Raw genomic sequence first — 21,200 nt, 5'->3', positions numbered from 1 at the left:
CATTGCTTTATTTTCTTTCACTGTTGACCTGATGATCTGATTTGAAGAGGTGCTGCCGTGGACTTTCCTGGTAGTAGTTCATCTTTTACAGTTTCAGTCTCTCAGGGTGAGTCTTTTTTTGACACTGAACACAGCAGCCCTTCCACTGAACTGACCTGCTTCCAAGAGACCATCCTCACTTCACTGAGACAATAGCTCATTCCTGGAGAGATTTCCTGCCTTGATGGTTTTTAGGCAAGTCTTTAGTCTTAGGGATTTTTATTGAGACCCTGACAGAAGTATTAAGACACAAAAACACATTCATTTGAGACTAGCCTGGGCAACATAGGGAGACTGTCTCTACAACAAATTTAAAAATAAGCTGGGTATGGTGGGGCATACCTGTCGTCTCAGCTACTTGGGAGGCTGAGGTGGGAGGACCACTTGATCCTGAGAGGCTGAGGCTGCAGTAAGCCATGATTGCACCACTGCACTCCAGCCCTGGGTAACAGAGCACCACCCTGTCTCAAAAAAAAAAAAAAAAAAAACCACACACACACACACACACACACACATTGACCTCCAAAGACGATGCATTCAAATAATGCTTTTCTTTGGAACCATGGATGGGCTGCTTCAGTAAATCTCTCTGTGGTCGGCTGTTATTAAACACCAATATTACATCTTTCAAAAGATACTGCAGAAGAATCATTGACAACATTCATCACCTCTAATTTTTCTCCCCAGGGGTGTCAAGACTTTCAGAAACGTAAAAATAGCAGACGTCAAAGAGCAATTTTCCTGGCATATAGATACTAAAGAAATAATTCTTGGCTGGGTGCGGTGGCTCACGCTTGTAATCCCAGCACTTTGGGAGGCCAGGGTGGGCTGATCACAAGGTCAAGAGTTCGAGACCAGTCTGATTCAGAGACAATGAAACTCCCCTCCATCTCTACTAAAAATACAAAAATTAGCTGGGTGTGGTGGCAGGTGCCTGTAATCCCTGCTATTTGGGAGGCAGGAGAATCACTTGAACCTGGGAGGCAGAGGTTGCAGTGAGCTGCAGTGAGCTGAGATCTCCAGCCTGGGCGACAGAGCTAGACTCCCGTCTCAAAAAATAATAATTCTTGAGATGTGTTATCTTGTAACTATGAAAGCATTCCTTTGGTATTCTTTATTATCTTATTATGTATCTCATTCTGCTCATTTTATTGTTCTTCTAAGATGGTTTTTTGCTTGGTATTTAAGTAAGTGTATTGTCCCCAAGGGTCCAAATGTGGAAAGTGCCTGCTTAGAGGTTTCTGTGAGAGACAGACATGAATTGGAGCTGGAAGTTAGTCCTTTCTTCTTCTGGAAGGCAGAATGTCACTTACGTAGTTGAAAGGAAAACCTCATGGCCGGACGCGATGGCTCACGCCAGTAACCTAGCACGTTGGGAGGCTGAGGAGGGCGGATCATGAGGTCAGGAGATAGAGATCATCCTGGCTAACACGGTGAAACCCCATCTCTACTAAAAATACAAAAAATTAGCTGGGCATGGTGGCAGGCACCTGTAGTCCTGGCTACTCGGGAGGCTGAGGCAGGAGAATGGCGTGAACCCGGGAGGCAGAGCTTGCAGTGAGCTGAGATCGCGCCACTGCATTCCAGCCTGGGCGACAGAGCGAGACTCCGTGTCAAAAAAAAGAAAAAGGAAAACGTCACATATTTCTGTTTCAGAGCTAACACTCAAGCCTTTTTTGCTAAAAGTAAAGTTTGTGTGTTAACATGATGAGGTATTTGGTAGACTCAATGAAAAGGTCACATGGATTACTTTGTTTTTTTTTCTTCAGCTAAAGCCAATTCAAATACTTTCAAATCCACTGTCTACATACAATCAGCAACTATGGCTGACATGTGTTGTTGAGTTGGACCAATCAAAAGGTATGGAGCTTGACATTTTGGGATGATTCTTTGTACGAAGAAACATCGTATTTTAGATGTTGACTTCAGAATATTCGGACAAGTGCTCAAAGATAGATGTATGAGGATGTCCATTATTATTATAGCAACAAATTGGAAACCCCTTAAATGTCTTCCTGTGGGAGAGAAAGTTACAACAGATACACGTCCTCCGTAGAGTCCTGGTCAGCTTAGCTCAGTGGCTGCATGGTGTCGGTGCTACAGCTGCCAGCCTTTTCCAGTGAGGATCTGGGAGAGGATTAAGACCTGATGCCCTAAAGTAATGGTTCTGGCCCCCCAGGGACACTTGCCAATGTCTTGAGACAATTTTGTCACAAATGGAGAGGAGGAGGGAGTGCTCCTGGCATCTAGTGGGGAGAGGGCAGAGATGCCAACACCTCCCGCCCACTTCCACAACAAGGAATTATCTGGCCCAAAATGTCAGTGATGCAGAGACTGAGAAACCTTCCCCTAATGCATCCATTGTTCAGGATGAGTTAGCTTCTGTCAATCTACAGTGGCACTAGCTTTATATCATCCTGGGGAGAATGGAGAAGAGACCCAAATCATTTTCTGTTCTGTGGTTCACATGAGACACTCTGGTTGAGAAAGGATTTGAAAAGATAACCCCATGACCACAGTAAATGAAGTGAAACAAATACATTTACAAAAAACTTACCCCTCTTTGTACCATTTCAGAAAGCAAAAAATTCACATTACTAGGTATTCGTATGTCTAGAAAATGGCCTGGAAGGATAGACACAAAATATGAATTGTGATTATCTCTAGGTGGTGAAATTCATAGTATTTAATTCGTCTTTATATTTTGTTTATGATTTTTTAAATGAGAATATAATTGGAAAAACCTATAATTAGAAGAAATCAGAAATCTGTTCCTATTTTTGGTATAGAATTTGGTAAGTTAAAAATGTATGCGAGAAATTAAAAATACAAGTTCATTAACCATGAAATATTTACCCTTTTTTTGTGCGTGAAGTGGAAGTGAAACTGATGGATCTGAAGTGCAGGTTTTGACGTAGACCCCCTGGGTCTTGGGTTGGAATCTAATGGAAAGGCTTTGTTTGCTGGGCAATTAAGAGATTTTCAAATGTACTGAGGCCAGTGTGGCCTAAGGACCTTACGGGCTTTCTGTGTTTTCCTGGCTCCAAGGTCATTACAGAGCCCGGAAGGCACCTTTGTAGGTGTGATGTGCCTGGCATGGTCTCTTAACACTGAATTTTTTTTCTTTTGTAGAAACTTCTATTAAGACAAGCTTTCCCATGACTGTTAAAGTCGACGGTGTAGCTCAAGATGGAACCACGATGTACATTCATAACAAAGTTCACAACCGGACAAGGACCCTCACATGTGCAGGGGTGAGTGTGTGGGGCGAGCCCTACAGTCAGCCCTCAGGCTGCATACACATTTAATTGTAGAAGATAGCATGGTAAGAGGCTTTGAGAAATTGTTCTTAAGTGAGAAAAATGGAGTCGTAGCAAAGATGGCATGAGAAAACTTACTTAATTTTATAGTTGGATACCCTTGAAAATTCTTACAAACGTACACATGCATTCACACATCCATAGTGCGTGCACACATGACTGCCAGCCAGCCTGAGCATACATGGTACTTGTTTTTACTGTGTGTCTGACCTACTGCCCAGTGTGTCCCTAATGAATGTTATGGGCTGCCACCTCATACGAACGTCTGCCACCGGCTGTGGTCACTCGTTTTTTGTTTAGTTTTGTTTTGTTTAGAGACAGGTTTTTGCTCTGTCACCCAGGCTGGAGTGCAGTGGCACAATCACAGCTCACTGCAGTCTCAAACTTCTGGGCTCAAGCAGTTCACCTGCCTTAACTTCCCAAGTAGCTGGGACTACAAGCGTGTGCCACCAGGCCTAATTTTCCATGGTAACTCCTGACTGAGGCTTTGGGTTGTTCCCAGCCGCGTGATGCATGCCCTGATCTGACTGTGTGAAGCTGAGTACCTGGGCCTCTTTGGGGTCAGGGGCCTACCTTTTTGAGCATCTGCTTCAGAGTACAGTATGGCTGACGCATAGGAAACCTGGGGTCCAGAGTGGGGAACGAGCCCTCACGTTTGATTTCATTGGCACTGTATTCTGTTCTGAGTCCAGAGAATCAGAACCAGATCCCTGCTATACAGCAAGGAGTCCACCTCAGACACAACAGGTTATTGGCAGCGTGGAGAACTTGGAGAGCATCAAAACAGGGCAGTGCATTTTCTTATAGGATTAGAAAAGTAATGTCAGAAGCCGCATGGCAAGTAGTTTTCTCTGCTAGGTGTCATGCCAAGTACCGTCCACTCACTGTCTCATTCGAACCTCACAGCAGGTCCATGAAGTAGAAACTACTATTAGAGCCTGTTTTGTAGAAGAAGAAACTGAGGCTTAGAGAGGTCTAAATCATCGCCCAAGGTAACACAGATACTAAGTGGAGTGCCTGGGATTTAAACCTGTGCCCTTTTATTCTGAAGCTTGTGGCCTTAACCACCATGCATACTGCCTAGTTACTAGTGATACGTATACTGGCCCTGTTTTTCTTAGCAAGAAAGAATTCAAGGACTGGGCCCGGTGGCTCATGCGTATAATCCCAGCACTTTGGGAGGCCAAGGTGGGAGGATCATGTGGGACTGGACTCTCATTCTGCATGCAGGGACTGAGTCAGCTTCCAAAGTGTATTTTCCCCATCTATAAAGTTGGGATCAAGCCTTCCTGCCTGCCCTAGGAAAGCAGTAAAGATCAAGGTGAATAACATGTGTGAGTGTGCCTTATGTGTACAGCATGAGGCATCCCTTCATCCCCCATTTGAGGCCTCTGTGCAGGAGGGGTGTGATCAGTACTGCTGAAGGGATAACAGGTCTGAGTGTCAGACAGGACCATGGCCCAAGAAGCTGCTTTCTTCCCATACGAGGGCCTGGCGGCCACTCCCACCTGGAGAGCTTGATGACACCCACCTTGTTGTGCTGCCTCTTAGATTGAGGGTCAGTGGACCATTAGTCAGGGGTTGCTTATTTGGAGCTGGTGAGACCCATCGTCCTGGTTTGCCTGCACTGAGTGGTTTCTCAGCACCCGGGACTTCCTGTTTTAAAATCGGGACAAGTGGGTTGCCCTACCTAAAGCCTTTGCTTCAAGCAGGGCCAGGCTGCCAGGGTACTGGCTGGCCTGCACTTGCTTCTTGGATGTGGCCACCGTGCTGTGCACCTTGAGAATGGCCCTTCAGTGCGTCTTCATGGTTTCCTCCCTCTTCATTGTTGGCCCTACCTCAGTTTATACTGTATCACCCCTTAGGAATATCTTGCTTCTGTTCCCTGTCTACTCAGGTCTCTCTCTAACCCTACAAGGAGCATTGCCCTGGCTTTAAAAAACATGGAATTTTTACATTACAGAGATATTTAGCACCCTCTTACATACTTTTTTTTTTTTCTTAAACACAGTCTTGCTATGTTGCCCAGGCTGGCTTTGAACTCCTGGGCTCAAGCAATCCTCCTGCTTCAGCCTCCCAAGTAGCTAGGATGACAAATGTGCACCGCCGTGCCTGACTTGCTTTTTTTTTTTTTTTTTTTTTTTTTTTTTTTTGCTGTAAAGAAAAGCCATTGTCTGACGTAGGTAGCAAGGCCTTCCACACCTTGCAGGTGAGAAAGCTGTGGTACCATCACGTGATTTTCAGAGGTACATCATAGTCAGCAGCAGAACCGTGGTTTGAACTTGGGATGCCAGAATCTTTAGTGTAGTTTTTTTAAACTCATAAGTATATGCAGCCTGAGATACAGCTCTTTTGTTAATTAAAACATCCCTGAAAAGTGAGACAAATTCTTGAACTCGCAAGACATGTTTGTCTACCCAGCAAAAATGTATTTACAAATTTTAAGCCATCCCTTCCTGCATAGTCCTTAGCCACCCCTGCCTCTGCACCTCATCCTGTGACCCGACTGCCGGAGGGGAAAGGTGAATTTAGTTTTGCTGAGAAGGTGGACCACACACTTGCCCAGAGGGCAGGCAGGAGATTCTAATGAGAGCTGATCAGGTGGAAAGGAAGCCTTGGCTTCCCTTTCCAATGTGATGAAAATAGCAGATGACCTGTGCTTCTGGCATAGGAGAGTGGGAGGTGGGTGCCTTTAGCCCCTTTGCAGGGCAGCCCCTCCTTGCGGGGCACTGTGGGCTTCGGTGCAGGCCCAGGGCTGCCAGTGGGCTGAAGTGTTTTGTGAGTTGAGATGGTGACCTTGGTGCTGCCTTCAGTCCCCTGCACACTCCGCTCCTCTCTGCTTTCTCCCCGTTCCCTTAGGTCAGCACCCCACCGTGTTACCCAACTCCACTCCTCGTCCTCCTCCCTGACAGTTGTCCTCTTGTCTTTTTGTTTGTTTGTTTTTGAGATGGAGTTTTGCTCTTGTGGAGTGCAATGGTATGATCTTGGCCCACTGCAACCTCCGCCTCTCAGGTTCAAGGGATTCTCCTGCCTCAGCCTCCTGAGTTGCTAGGATTACAGACGCCCGCCACCACACCCGGCTGATTTTTGGTACTTTTAGTAGAGACGGGATTTCACTATGTTGGCCAGGCTGGCCTTGAACTCCTAGCCTCAAGTGATCGGCCTGCTTTGGCCTCCCAAAGTGCTGGGATTACAGGCATGATCCACCATGCCTGGCCACCCTCTTGTCTTTTTAAGGCTGGTGTATAAAACCCACACCTGTTTTCTTACCTGACCTCAGACATTCGAGGCTTGACCAGTCATTGGAGTGATGCACTATTAGAAAGCCAGAGAACCACCCATTTGCTCTGGGCAGCAGCAGGATGGTGGAGAGTGACATTCTGAAAGGCAGGGCCGGGGCCGAGCTTGCTGGGGAGGAGTGGCCGGCTCTGTGTGCGTGGCCAGTGGGTGCACCTCTGTAGCCCTGCATGAGGGTTTGTCCTCCCTGCCACTCCGGAAGGGGATAGCAAAGCAGAGGAGACCTGGCTTTTAGTTCTAAAGGACAAAAGGAAGGAGCTCTTGACAACAGTGGAGCACACATATCTGCACATCCGCACTTGCTGCTGTGCACACAGCCTTTGCTTTGACTCGGAGTGGAGGGTGGAGGGTGCAGGATGGAGAGGAAAGAGGGCTGCATGTACAGAGTGACAGGTTAAAAGGAGAGAAAGAAAAATACGTAATTCATTCTGTTTATTACTACAACAGTCGCAAAATTGGGCCAGGGAGGACAAATTAGGTCGCGGCATCCGCGTTGACGTGTCTTAGCTTACGTTTCCCCCGTGTTCTAGTGTTACATATTTATGGAAATGTCAGGCTTGCATTGCACTGTTAACTTTCTTACACAGTGACTTATTTTCAGTCATCCAAAGTAGAAAAGATTCTAATTGGTGTAAATCATATATTATGTTTCCGAAAATACCATTTGGTTCATTCTTTCTAGGAACTGTTTGGCTGGCATCTGACTTTCTCTGGGCTTTTGGAGAGTTCTCTGGAGACGATGAGTTCTGCTCATCTGCTGAAATGGGTTACTTCCTGGGTTATTTGGTGGGAACGTGAGTCTTGCTTTCTTTAAAGGCAAATCTTCCTGTGTATTTGCAGAAATGTGCAGAGATTATTGTGGCTCACCTTGGCTACCTGAATTACACTCAGTATACGGTGATAGTGGGATTTGAACACCTGAAGCTCCCCATCAAGGGAATGAACTTCACGGTAAGTATACCAGCTGACTGCACGTTTCCATGGCTCATGTTCTAGTTCCCATTCTTTTGCTCAATGATTGAAATACATTTCAACATCTAAATAATGTTAATTTGGAAAGTGGAGGACATGTAAAGTTTTTAAAAATTATAGGAAAACTACAGTTTCTTAAGTATATGGAACCAAGAATAGATTCAATAGCATAGAGACAGGGCAAACCTTAGGTATCTTGAGATTTAGAAAAGAGAGTGTATAGTGTGTTCAGCTGCAAGGCAGTGAAGGGGTTAGCAGGTATACCCTCCTGCAGACGCAGCACCCCCTTCTCCGGCCCCTGTGAGTGGTTGTCAGTCTCTGCCTGAACTGCCAGTGAATGGGAGGGCACTGTTCTAATTGTTAGGCTGTCCTTTCTTGTGTCCAGCTGAAATCTCCCCTTTCCACTCATTAGGAGTCAGTAGAACCAGCGTAGTGACGAGGAGAGGGGATTTGGACTGGACGGTGAGCTGGGTTCTCGCCCTACCTCCATCATTGACCATGTGATTTTGTTGAACCTCAGTTTTCTTACGTGTAAAATAGCTGCCTCATAGAGCTGTGAATATTAAATGGAGATATTAATGGATACCTTCAAAAAAAAAAAAACAACAGCTTTATCAAAGTAGAAAGTTTGCCCTTTTAGTGAAAGCATACATTCAGTGGTTGGTTGGTTGGTTGGTTGGTTTGAGATGGAGTCTCACTCTGTCACCAGGCTGGAGTGCAGTGGCTGTGATCTTGGCTCACTGCAACCTCCACTTCCCGGGTTCAAGCAGTTCTCCTGCCTCAGCCTCCCAAGTAGCTGGGATTACAAGTGCGTGCCATCACGCCCAGCTAATTTTTATATTTTTAGTAGAGACGGAGTTTCACCATGTTGGCCAGGATGGTCTCGATCTCCTGACCTGGTGATCTGCCTGCCTTGGCCTTCTAAAGGCTGGGATCACAGGCATGAGCCACTGCGCCCGGCCCATTCAGTGGTTTTTAGCACAGTCACAGAGTTGTCCAGTCATTCTGGTACCAGAACATTTTCATTGCCTCTTAAAGAAACCTGTTAGTAGTCATTTCCCATTCCCTCCCCACAGTCCTTGGCAATCACTAATGTTCTCTCTGTCCCCATGGATTTGCCTGGTCTGGACATTTCATGTGAATGGAATCATGCAACGTGTGGTCTTTGGTGACCAGTGATGTCTCAAGGTCCATCCAGGTTGTCGCGGGCTCAGTACTTCACTCCTTCATTTTGCTGAATGATATTTTGTTGTATTGCTAGACCACATTTTGTTGATCTGTTCATCAGTTGACAGGCATTTGGGTTGTTTCCCATTTTTTGGCTGTTGTGAATAATGCTGTTGTGAACTACACAAAATGAGTTTTCTCCTCTGTCTACCTTATAGCCCTTTGAAGGCGGCCGTCTCCTCCCCTCTGAAATTGTTCTTTTCTTTCACATTGTGCTGGGGATTTGACTCTGCACCCCTCTGGCTCCAGGTTTCCTTCCTGAAGCTGCCCCAGTCACCCGGCTGCAGCGGCAGGTGTTCCTGATGTGGAAAGAGCAGGTGGCCCTGGGCTGTGCTGCTGGGACACCTGAGCTGGCTCGCTGTCACTAGTGGCCTCTTCCTTTCGGCCCTTTGCCTCAGCCAGCCTTTCCAGATCTTTTGGATCTGAATCTGGGGTCTGGTCTTTGCGGTCTGAGTGATCTCCTGGATCTTTGTCCTCAGAGAATCTGATTAGTATTCTGCTTGTGTCCTCTGGTTCATGGTGCCGGCGGGGGGGATCCCAGATGGGGTCTGAGGCAGGTGCACTGAGCTTAGGCATACTTTGATGTAGTCCTTTGCTAACCATCTGTGCTTTAGACTTCGCTATTTCAGAATCATTCTGATTCAACAGTGCAGACAAACAAGGGACCTCTCCCTTCCATCATCTACTTTATTAGAACATCATCTCCTACAAGCCTTTTATGGTTCTCAGCACCTTTCTCCAGAGGCTGTAGTTTATCCTGACCCTATTCCGTGGGTGTGGGCCACTGTTTTATTTGCCTTTGTGGATTTTGTCCTTCCATCTTTTGTATCTGTTTATTTCCTCTTAAAGTTGTTCCTGAAGAATTTGGTACATATCTTAGGTAAACTAGGTACATGCCATTCTGCCATTGCTGATGGAAGGCAAGTGATACAATATTGTTGTGGGGCTCAAAAAGGAATGGGTTCAAAAGACGTTACCGTGGGAACCACTCACCTTGAATTACAGCACAGCCAGAGCCTCATTTCTGGTGGCACTCTTCAGCATCTGGAAAGACAGTCCTTAAGACCCTTGGAGATTTGTTAGGGATGTCACCAAAGATTTTTCTGCGTTTTTGTACATTTCATTTCCCCAGCAGCCAGTATAGTGCCCGGCGGCTGCTAGGCTTGCAATAGATATGTATTGGTTGAATGAAAGAAGAGCAATACAGCACCTTACAAATTCAGAAATTCACGTGGCAACAGACTTCTGAAATTATGTTCATCCTTGCTATAAACCAAAGATTAGAGAGTTCAAGAATGAATGCTTTTTTTTTTTTTTTTTTGAGACGGAATCTCGGTCTATCACCCAGGCTGGAGTTCAGTGGCATGATCTCGGCTCACTACAACCTCTGCCTCCCGGGTTCACGCCATTCTCCTGCCTCAGCCTCCCGAGTAGCTGGGACTACAGGTGCCCGCCACCACGCCCGGCTAATTTTTTGTATTTTTAGTAGAGACGGGGTTTCACCGTGTTAGCCAGGATGGTCTCAATCTCCTGACCTTATGATCCGCCTGCCTTGGCCTCCCAAAGTATTGGGATTACAGGTGTGAGCCACCGTGCCCGGCCATGAATGCCTTTTTTTAACCAATCAATCTTCATAGTTTGGGATGGGAGCAGTAGCTTATGCCTGTAATCCCAGCACTTTGGAAACTCGATGCAGGAGGCTTGCTTGAGCCCAGGAGTTGGAGACCAGCCTGGACAGCATAATGAAATCCCATCTTTGTTTTTTTGTTTTTGAGACGGAGTCTCACACTGTGTCTCCCAGGCTGGAGTGCAGTGGCGCCATCTCGGCTCACTATAACCTCTGCCTTCCAGGTTCAGGCAATTCTCCTGCCTTAGCTGTAATCCCTAGTAGCTGGGATTACAGCTACTAATAGCTATAATAGTTTACCATGCCCTGCTAATTTTCATGTATTTAGTAGAGATGGGGATTTACCACATTGACCAGGCTGGTTTCAAAGTCCTGACCTCAGGTGATCGGCCTAGCTGAGACCACATCTCTAAACAAAATTTTAAAAGTTAGCCATGCATAGTGGTGCATACCTGTAGTCCCAGCTGCTAGGGAGGCTTAGGTAGGAGGATCACTTGAGCCTGGGAGTTTGAGGCTGCAACGAACTGTAATCACACCACTGCACACTCCAGCCTCGGTGACAGAGTGAGACCCTGTCTCACAAAAAAAAACAATGCAAATATTAAAAATAACAAATAAGATAACATGGTGGGCGAAATGCTAGGACACAAGTTTTCTCATACACATGAATAGGGGTGTAAACCGATTTAACTTTTGGGGTAATTTAGCAGCATATAAAAGCCTCTACTTCCATGTTCTTTTTGACTTAGTAATTCTAATTCTAGAAATTTGTACTAAGGAACTGGAAACATATACAGTGATTTATGTTCAACCCTATTCCTCAGAGTAAGAAGTTGGGAGCAATCTGTATTTCAGCAGTAGATTTCTGGTTAAACAATTAGTTCTGTAGCTACTAAAATAGTAAGTTAATAGGATAACTAGCACAAACTATATATTGATTTAAGAAAACAAAAGCGCATGAATTAGAAGTGTTTCTGTTACAGAAAACTAGATGTCTAGAAGGCTGTCTCTGGGTGGTGGGATTAATGTTTAATTTCTTCTGTGTTTTCCTTTATTTACCGTGATGAATGTTATTTTTATTACCCGAAAAGAAAATTATTTGAAAACAAAACAAAAACTCCTGAGGCAACTAATACTGAAGGGGGAAGTCCTGGGCATATGCCAGAATCCATCCCAGAACCTCAGGTGCTGGCGAGCCCTGCGTGCTGTTTCTTCTGTTGTGACTCAGTATCCTCGGAGAATCACATAATCAACGTTATGCTGGCAGCTTGTAGAGAGATGCACTAAGAAATTAGAGAATTGTATGCAAAATGTTTCTATGTCTTTTATAAAATTGTTGTTGAAGACATTGTGTTGTGAACTTTAAACCTCCAAAATTTTTTCCACATTATTATTTTTTAGAGCAATTTTAGGTTCACAGCAAAATTAAGAGGAAGGTACAGAGATTTCCTAAATGCTCTCCTCCTACACATGCACAACCTCCCCCATTGTCAACATCTCGCACCAGAGTGGTACATTTGTTACAGTTAATGAACCCACATTGACACACCACCCAGAGCCCACAGTTTACATAAGGATTCCCTCTTGGTGTTGTACATTCTGTAAGATCCACTATTTGTAGTACCATAGAGGTTCGTTTTAGTGCCCTGAAAATCCTTTGTACTCCACCTATTCATCCCTCCCTCCTCAGACCCCTGGCAGCCACCTGTCTTTTTACTGTTTCTATGGTTTTGCTTTATTTATTTATTTATTTTTTTGAGACAGTCTGTTGCCCAGGCTGGAGTGCAGTGGTGAGATCTTGGCTCACTGCATCCTCCGCCTCCCAGGTTCAAGTGATGCTCGTGCCTTAGCCTCCCGGGTAGCTGGGATTACAGGCGCATACCACTACGCCCAGCTAATTTTTGTATTTTTAGTAGAGACGGGGTTTTGCCATGTTGGCCAGGCTGGTCTCGAACTCCTGACCTCAGGTGATCCGCCCACCTCGGCCTCCCAAAGTGCTGGGATTACACACGTGAGCCACTGTGCCAGGCCATGGTTTTGCTTTTTCCAGAATGTCATCTAGTTGGAATCATATAGTATGTAATTTTTTCAGATTGACTTCTTTCACTAAGTTATTTGCATTTTAAGTTTTTTCCATGACTTGATTGCTCATTTCATCATGGAATAATTTCATTGTCTGGATGTACTGCAGCTTGTTTGTCCATTGGCTGAAGGACAGCATCTTTATTGCTTTTATGTTTTGACAGTTATGAACATAGGTACTATAAACATCTGTATACAGATTTTTCTGTGCCCATAAGTTCTCAACTTCGTTTTTGTTGTTGTTTCTTTGAAACGGAGTTTCATTCTTGTTGCCCAGGCTGGAGTGCAATGGCACTCAGCTCACTGCAACCTCTGCCTCCTGGGTTCCAGCGATTCTCCTGCCTCAGCCTCCCAAGTAGCTGGGATTACAGGCACCCGCCACCGTGCCTGAATAATTTTTGTATTTTTCGTAGAGACGAGGTTTCACCATGTTGGCCAGGCTGGTCTCAAACTCCTGACCTCAGGTGATCCAGCCTCTCAAGGTGCTGGGATTACAGGCGTGTGCCACCTTGCCTGGCCTGTATGTTTTCAGTTTCTTTGGGTAAGTACCAAAAAGCAAAAACAGAATTCCTTTTGCTATTTGTTATAATGCCTTTTATTAGAGAGTGAAAGCCATGGGATGCATTACATTTTTTCTCGGTCCTGGCTGTCAGAAATTTCAGAAATCAGTTTTTTGCTGAATTGTACTAATTACTAATATCCTGATATGGATTTCTGGTATAATTATCTGCATTCTTTCTTCACTATTTTGCCTTTTTAAAACACTTTAAAAATTATTTCTATCTAATCTGGCTTTTTATTATAAGCTGCTTTCATTTCTTTTTGGAAGTAAACAAGTATTATAATAAGTAGACACTAATAGTATTTTAGTGGTGTTACTACACACCCACCAGAACGGCAGAAATAAGACAGAATATGCCGAAGCTGGCAAGGATGTGGGGCAGACGGAGCCCTTGCCCCTGCTGGGGAGCATGTAAACTGATACAGCAGAAATGCGTATGTATATTGACCGAAAGACATGTATTTAGATATTCACAGCAGCATAATTCTTAATAGCCAAACTGTAAACTGTATACTAGCAGCAAAATGAGTACATAAATTCTGCTATATTTGCATAATGGAATACTATACAGCAAGGAGAATGAACTTTCACAGCTTCACGTAATGTTATGGAGGACTTTCTGAAGCATAATGTTGACTGAAATAAGCTAAATACAAAACAGAACAGAGCGTATGATTCCATTTATATAAATTACAAAAACAGGCAAAACTAACTGACGCTGTTCAATCAGGGTTAGTGTACCTCTTGGGTAGGTTAGTGGCTGGAAGGGAGCATCAAGGGAGGGGCTTCTGGGCTGCTGGCGATGTTCTGTGTCCTGGTCAGAGTACCATTTACACAGGTGTGTTCAATTTGTGATGTTCATTGAACTGTAATTTAGGTTACCTGTCCAATTCTTTTTTTTTTTTTTTTTTTTTTTTTTTTTTTGAGACGGAGTCTCGCTCTGTCCCCAGGCTGGAATGCAGTGGCGTGATCTCGGCTCACTGCAAGCTCCGCCTCCTGAGTTCACGCCATTCTCCTGCCTCAGCCTCCCGAGTAGCTGGTACTACAGGCTCCTGCCACCGTGCCCAGCTAATTTTTTGTTTTTTTTAGTAGAGATGGGGTTTCACCGTGTTAGCCAGGATGGTCTTGATCTCCTGACCTTGTGATCTGCTTGCCTCGGCCTCCCAAAGTGCAGGTGTGAGCCACCGCGCCCGCCCGATACCTGTCCAACACTTAATACACGTTACCTTCAGTAGGAACTTAATGGTATACGGTGTGCCTGACAAATTGGAGCTGCTGCCAGTGTGGCCGCATGTTTCTTGAGACAGCTCTTGCTTCTTCAGCAGTACTGTGTGTGGCTGGCCATACTGACACAGTTAACCTTTGAGAGTTTCTGTTGCTTTTGTTTGGCATTTCTTTGGGAAATCTTTGGCCTTTGGAGTTCTGAGTTCTGCATTGCTGGAGTCAGGGCTCCATTTCACTGAGCCTGGTGGTGCCCTTGGCTCTGATGAAAGAGCACCAGGACCACACGGACACCTTCCCCTGGTGCCACTGTTTGTTTCACTAACCAGCTCTTCCTTGTTGATGACAATCAAATTCAGGGTAAAAATGACCCTGGTTGCTTCCTGTATTAGTCAGTTTTCATACTGCTGACAAAGACATACTCAAGACTGGGAAGAAAAAGGCGTTTAATTGGATGTAGAGTTCCACATGGCTGTGGAGGCCTCAGAATCATGGCGGGAGGCGAAAGGCTCTTTTTACATGGCAGCACCAAGAGAAAATGAGAAAGAAGCAAAAGTGGAAACCCCTGATAAACCAATCAGATCTCATGAGACTTACGCACTATCACGAGAATAGCACGGGAAAGGCTGGCCCCCATGATTTAATGACCTCTCCCGGGTCGCTCCCACAACACATGGGAATTCTGGGAGATATAATTCAAGTTGAGATTTGGGTGGGGGCACAGCTAAACCGTATCATTTCCCTAATGTACTGAGAGAAAATTGTCACCATGCATCCAGCATGTTCAGATGAGGCTCTGTTTTCAGTGGAAGGTGTCTGTGCTGAGCAGATGTCTAGATGGTCGATGGCCCTTTCCTGCCTGAGCCTGTCGTGTGGGCTGTGTCTTCCATCTGGCACTGTTGTCGATGCCATCTCCCTTTAACTCAAGAAGCTGATTTCTCTCTCCTTTTGTTCTCAACCCCATTTTCCATGAACATTTGGTTCACTGGTTTCTACTTAAATGTTTATCTTTTTGAAGTAGAATGGTATCTTAGTTTATGCTGCTGTAACTGTACACCACACACCGGGTAATTTATAAATAATAGAGATTTATTCCTTACAGTTGTGGAGGGCTAGACAAGGTCTCACTGTGTTGCCCAGGCTCGAACTCCTGGGCTCAAGCAATCCTCGCACCTCAGCCTCCAAAAGTGTTGGGATTACAGGTATGAGCCACTGCACTGCACCCCTCTATCCCTTTTATAAAGTGCAAATCCATTCATGAGGGCAGAGTCCTTATGACATAATCACTTTCCCGAATTCTCCACCTCACAGTACCACCATAATGGGGGCTAAGTTTAAACATGAATTTTGGAGGGACAAATTCAAACTGTACCAAGTGGTGATCTTTCTCTCTATCCCTCTTGTTATCAGCTCTTACTCTTTGGAGTACATCGTGCCCACACCCATTGCCACGTTCAGGCCATGAGACCACTCACTAGGTCTCACTGGCACTTGTGGGATGATGCTTACCTCCTGTGTATTTTGTAAAGGTGGTTTCATCGGCCATGCTCTGTATATGCAGTGACCTTTGACATCACAAAAATCACTTGTACTCACTTTTTTGTTCTCTTCTCCTGAGATTTTGCAGGCACCTTCTCTGGGCACGTCACAGGCGTCATCCTCAGCACCCTGGGTCCTCTTGGTTACTCTGGGCATTTTTTCCTCTGATTGTTTTTCCGGCTGACTTTTGAGTGACACTCTGTGGCCAGCTGTTCACGTCTCATTTCCTCCATTTTCCTCTAAGCCATGACCTTTGACTGGTGCGTGAGATGAAAACAGCAGCTCACGTTCCGGAGTCCTTCAGGCTGTTCCCTGGGGGCGCCCTGTGGTTTCCCAGGGAAACTGAGAGGAGAGCGCCAGGCCATGCTTTCCTGAGTGTTGCCCGGCTTCTCGGACTTGTGCTTACTGTACTTCCCTGAGTGCCACCTGGCTTCTTGGACCTGTGCTAACTGTGCTTTCCTGAGTGTCGCCCGGCTTCTTGGACCTGTGCTTACTATGCTGTCTTGAGTGCCGCTTGGCTTCTCGGACCTGCGCTAGCTACATCATTCTCATTTCCAGCCCCCCAGTATTCCTGGACAGTGCATTTCATGTTTTGTTTTGTTTTGTTTTGTTTGTCGCCCCGGCTGGAGTGCAGTGGCACTATCTTGGTTCACTGCAAGCTCCACCTCCCAGGTTCACGCCATTCTCCTGCCTCAGCCTCCCGAGTAGCTGGGACTACAGGCGACTGCCACTGCGCCTGGCTAATTTTTTGTATTTTAATAGAGACAGGGTTTCACCATGTTAGCCAAGAAGGTCTCGATCTCCTGACCTCGTGATCCGCCCGCCTTGGCCTCCCAAAGTACTGGAATTACAGGCATGAGCCACCGTGCCCGGCCATTTTAAAACATGGGCACCGAGGCTGTGAATCTGAAGCCGGGCCCCCAGCCCGGGCACTTTGCTGGGTGCTGCACAGGTAACTGTGACACGTCCCTCACTGCGTCTGTTTCTGTGGTTGTCCATTCAGAGGACTCTGAGGATGTGAGGAAACGTTTGTTCTGCACCAAAGAGCCAGTCAGCTCCTGGAAGCCTTTTACTGGTCACATTTTTGTTAAACTCACTTATTTCGTGCTGCATGGGATTTGACATCACCCGTGCTTGCACGGAGGACAAGGTTGTGCTCAGCAGATGTGGATGGATGGATGGGCGCATAGGAGATGTAATCGGGGAGGAGTGGCCCAGGGTATGGTGTGGGCACTTGTTCTAAAGGTAACTTCATGGCGTCACAGGGCAAGTTCTGGCTCTGAAAGGACAAAGACAGCAGCTTTGTGATGCCAAAGGGACCTTGACATCAAAGCTTGAGTACCAAGTGACAGTGCTTCAGATTTCAAAGGGAATGTCTAAGCCAGGGTATTTTCTGGGAACTGTACTTTTTATTTCATTTTACTTATTTTACGTTTTAATTTCAAAAATGTATTTGGAGGTTTAAAAATAAACACAGAACAAACAAAACCCCCAAACCCAGTTCCCTAGAGTTGGGTCCACACAGTGGACCTGACAGTGCCCACAGGACGGGACGGGATGACCTCTGCTTGGACACCTGTGCGGCGCTGGCTGGGCTTGCTCCCTGTGGACCTTCTGGCCCCAGCTCACGGGATCCAGCGCACCTGGAGGCCACTGTGTGTCATGGAGGGGCCAAGGCCCTACTCTCGGGGCTTCCTGCAGTTTGCTTGGGAAGACACAGCCTTTCAAGCCCTTGGCACAAATGCATATCGGATTGAGCTGTCAGCTGGGCAGGCCCAGGAGGAGCACACAGGTGATTCTGCTTGGCTGCTTGGCCTCCCAGAGAGTCAGCATATGTGAAAACAGCTTTTCCCAGAACCAGGAGGATGGGGACGCATGACAGGAAGAAGGAAGCCCGGATGGAATGTGATGACGGGCGCCGCCTGCCTCCTTCAGGGCACATAGCAGGCTTGATGCGCAGGGTCTTGTTTGAAAGCTGGACCAAAGTGTGCTCTCTCATTAGCTCACATTTTAGAACTAAAATGCATGTTTTAGATTAGCTACATTTATTGAATAAAGCATTGTTTTCTAGTGTTAATTTTTTTGTTTTTGTTTTTGAGATGGAGTTTTGCTCTTTTGCCCAGGCTGGAATGCAATGCAATCTCGGCTCATTGCAACCGCTGCCTCCTGGGTTCAAGCGATTCTCCTGCCTCAAGAGTACTTGGGATTACAGACATGCAACACCATGTCTCTATTTTTAGTAGAGATGGGGTTTCACCATGTTGATCAGGCTGGTCTCGAACTCCTGACCTCAGGTGATCTGTCTGCCTTGGTCTCCCAAAGTGCTGGGATTATAGGCGTGAGCCACCATGCCCAGCCTAGTGTTAATGTTTTTTTTATTTTTTCTTTTTTGGAGATGGAGTCTTGCTCTGTCGCCCAGGCTAGAGTGCAGTGGTGCAATCTTGGCTCACTGCAACCTTCACCTCCCGTATTCAAGCAGTTCTCCCTGGCTCATCTTCCCAAGTAGCTGGGATTACAGGCATGCACCACCACGCCTGGCTAATTTTTGTATTTTTAGTAGAGTTGGGGTTTCGCCATGTTGCCCAGGCTGGTCTCAAACTCCTGACCTCAGGTGATCCACCCACCTCAGCCTTCCAAAGTGCTGGGATTACAGGTGTGAGCCACCGCATCCAACCCTAGTGTTAATTTTTAATGAGAGTGAGTTGATTATTTTCTGTTGCTCTAATAGAATCTTAAGCTAGAATCCCCCTCCTCCAGGGGAGTCTGAGGTTATTTTTTTAAGAGTTACGGTTCCTTGAGAGTAAAAACAGCCACCCAACCTTTCGGGCCTGTTATTTTAAGCAAAGTTTGTGTTTTTTTCTGATGGTAGCAATTCTTTTTTTTTTCTCTTCTTGACTGTGCCTTAGGGTATGTTTGTTCAACTAAGACATGTAGTAAACGTTTTTAATCTGAATATTATGTGTAGTAAACGTTTTTAATCTGAATATTACATTTATATCAACACTTCCCCCAAATGCTCAAGTCACTACTTTGATCATCCTATAAATGATATAATACTGTTATAATATTTAAATGCCGTAGCAATAATCCTAATAGTTATATGATGTTTTGGATTTATAGTAGCAACTGTTGTTTACTGAACCTTTGCTGTTTGCTGGGCATTGTGCTTAGCTTTTAATACGCATCATCTCATTAAAATGCTATGATAGGCTGGGTGTGGTAGCTCACGCCTGTAATCGCAGCACTTTGGGAGGCCGAGGCTGGCAGATCACCTGAGGTCAGGAGTTTGAGACCAGCCTGACCAACATAGTGAAACTTTGTCTCTGCGAAAAATACAAAATTAGCCGGACGTGGTGGCACATGCCTGTAATCCCGGCTACTCGGGAAGCTGAAACAGGAGAATCGCTTGAACCCAGGAGAGGGCCAGGTGCAGTGGCTCCTGCCTGTAATCCCAGCACTTTGGGAGGCTGACACAGGTGGATCACAAGGTCAGGAGTTCAAGACCAGCCTGGCCAATATGATGAAACCCCATCTCGACTAAAAATACAAAAATTAGATGAGAGTGGTGGCGCGCTCCTGTAGTCTCAGCTGCTCGGGAGGCTGAGGCAGGAGAATCACTTGAACCTGGGAGGCAGAGGTTGCAGTCAGCTGAGATCCTGCCACTGCAGCCCAGGCTGGGCAACAGAGCAAGACTCTGTCTCAAAAAATAAAAATAAAAAAATAAAAATAAAAACAAGGCTAAAAGGCTACAATAATTACGTTAAGTAGGTAAGTAGGTTACTAGCATCCCCATTTTATGGAGGAAATGTTTCATGAGATTAAGTCATTTGCCCAACTAGTAATGGGAAGAGCTGGAATTTGAACCTGAATCACTGTGATCTCCACTTCCCCATTACCATCTATTGTTAGTGGTTGGTTTTTGTTTGGCAGCTTTATTGAGGTATAGTTGACACACAGTGAAACCTGGGAAACCGTTCCCACAAATAAGATCATAAGCATCCCCTCACCAGCCATCATCCCTAAACATCTTCTTGTGCCCCTTCCTCCTGTCCTTTCCCATCCCTGGGAAGTCACTGATCTGTTTTCACAACACCACTTATTTGCATTTTTCTTTTAGAATTTTATGTAACTGGCATTATACAATATATACTCCAGTATGTTTGAATTGTTTCATGTAGCAAAATTATTTTGAGCTTGATCAATGATGAGTATGTCCATAGTGATATTCTAGTATAAATGTAACAAATTGTTTATTCATTCATCTGTTGATGGACATTTGAAGTGCTTCCAGTTTGGGGCTGTTACAAAGAAAGCAGCAGTGAACATCTGTGTATAAATCTTTGTGTGGACATATGCTTTCATTTCTCATGGATAAATGCTAGAAATGGAATGGTTGGGCCATGCGGTTAAGAAACTCACAAACTGTTTTGCAGAGTGGTTGTGTTATTTTATGTTACACCAGTAGCCTATGAGGGTTTCAGTTACTTCGTATCCCATCAACGCTGGGTATGGTCAGTCTTTTGAATTTTGGCTGTTGTCGTAGGTGTATAATGGTATTTAATGGTTTTACATTGTGGTTTTAATCTATGTACTTTTTTTTTTTTTTGAGATGGGATCTTGCTCTGTCACCTAGGTTGGAGTGTAGTGATATGATCATAGCTCACTGACCCTGACCTCTGCCTCCTGAGTAGCTGTGACTACAGGCACACGCCACCATGCTGGCTAGTTTTTTTATTATTCATTTTTGTAGAGACAGGGTCTTGCTGTGTTGACCAGGCTAGTCTCAAACTCCTGGCCTCAAACTATCCTCCTACCTCGGCCTCCCAAAGTGTTGGGATTACAGGCGTGAGCCACCGCGTCTGGCCTAATTCACATGCTTAGAAAATGTTGGTCACTGTCTTCTGGCTTGCATTTTTCTGACAAGAAATCTGTTGTCCACCTTATCTTTGTCCTTATCTTGGTTTTCTTGTAATAATGTTCTTTGTTCTTCCCTCTCCCAGCCCCTTTGAAGATTTTTCTCTTAGGGTGCCACTTGTACTTTTCCTCATTACTTGTGCTTGGGGTCCATTGAGCTGCTTGGATTTGTGAGTTGATAGTTTTCATCAAATTGGAAACATTTTGGCCATTATCTCTTCAAATACTTTTTTTGTCTTTCTGGTCCCCTGACTTTCCAAATTCAGGGACCCCAAATTAGGCCACTGGTCCCCAACCTTTTTGGCATTGGGGACTGGTTTCATGGAAGACAATTTTTTCATGGACCGGGTTGGTTGGGGATGATTTTGGGAAGACCCAAGTGCATTACATTTATCATTAG

The 21,200-nt window shown here is 45.4% G+C and overlaps 1 protein-coding gene across 6 annotated transcripts in view; it reads left to right on the top strand.

The window, feature by feature from the left end:
* The window catches only part of TMEM181 (transmembrane protein 181), a 111,154-nt gene that overhangs the window by 54,174 nt on the left and 35,780 nt on the right, over nt 1-21,200 (top strand). For all 6 annotated transcript variants that reach the window (XM_050786730.1, XM_050786733.1, XM_050786732.1 and 3 more), the window contains exons 4-6: nt 1,809-1,899; nt 3,172-3,293; nt 7,497-7,607. In XM_050786730.1, coding sequence (XP_050642687.1) covers nt 1,809-1,899; nt 3,172-3,293; nt 7,497-7,607 — 324 coding nt within the window. The remainder of the gene's footprint in view (nt 1-1,808; nt 1,900-3,171; nt 3,294-7,496; nt 7,608-21,200) is intronic.

This window comes from Macaca thibetana, chromosome 4, assembly GCF_024542745.1.
Source record: "Macaca thibetana thibetana isolate TM-01 chromosome 4, ASM2454274v1, whole genome shotgun sequence".
In the NCBI taxonomy this organism is placed as follows: domain Eukaryota; kingdom Metazoa; phylum Chordata; class Mammalia; order Primates; family Cercopithecidae; genus Macaca; species Macaca thibetana.
Note: the sequence above shows the minus strand (reverse complement) of the source record. Positions and strands in the feature narration are given on the sequence as shown.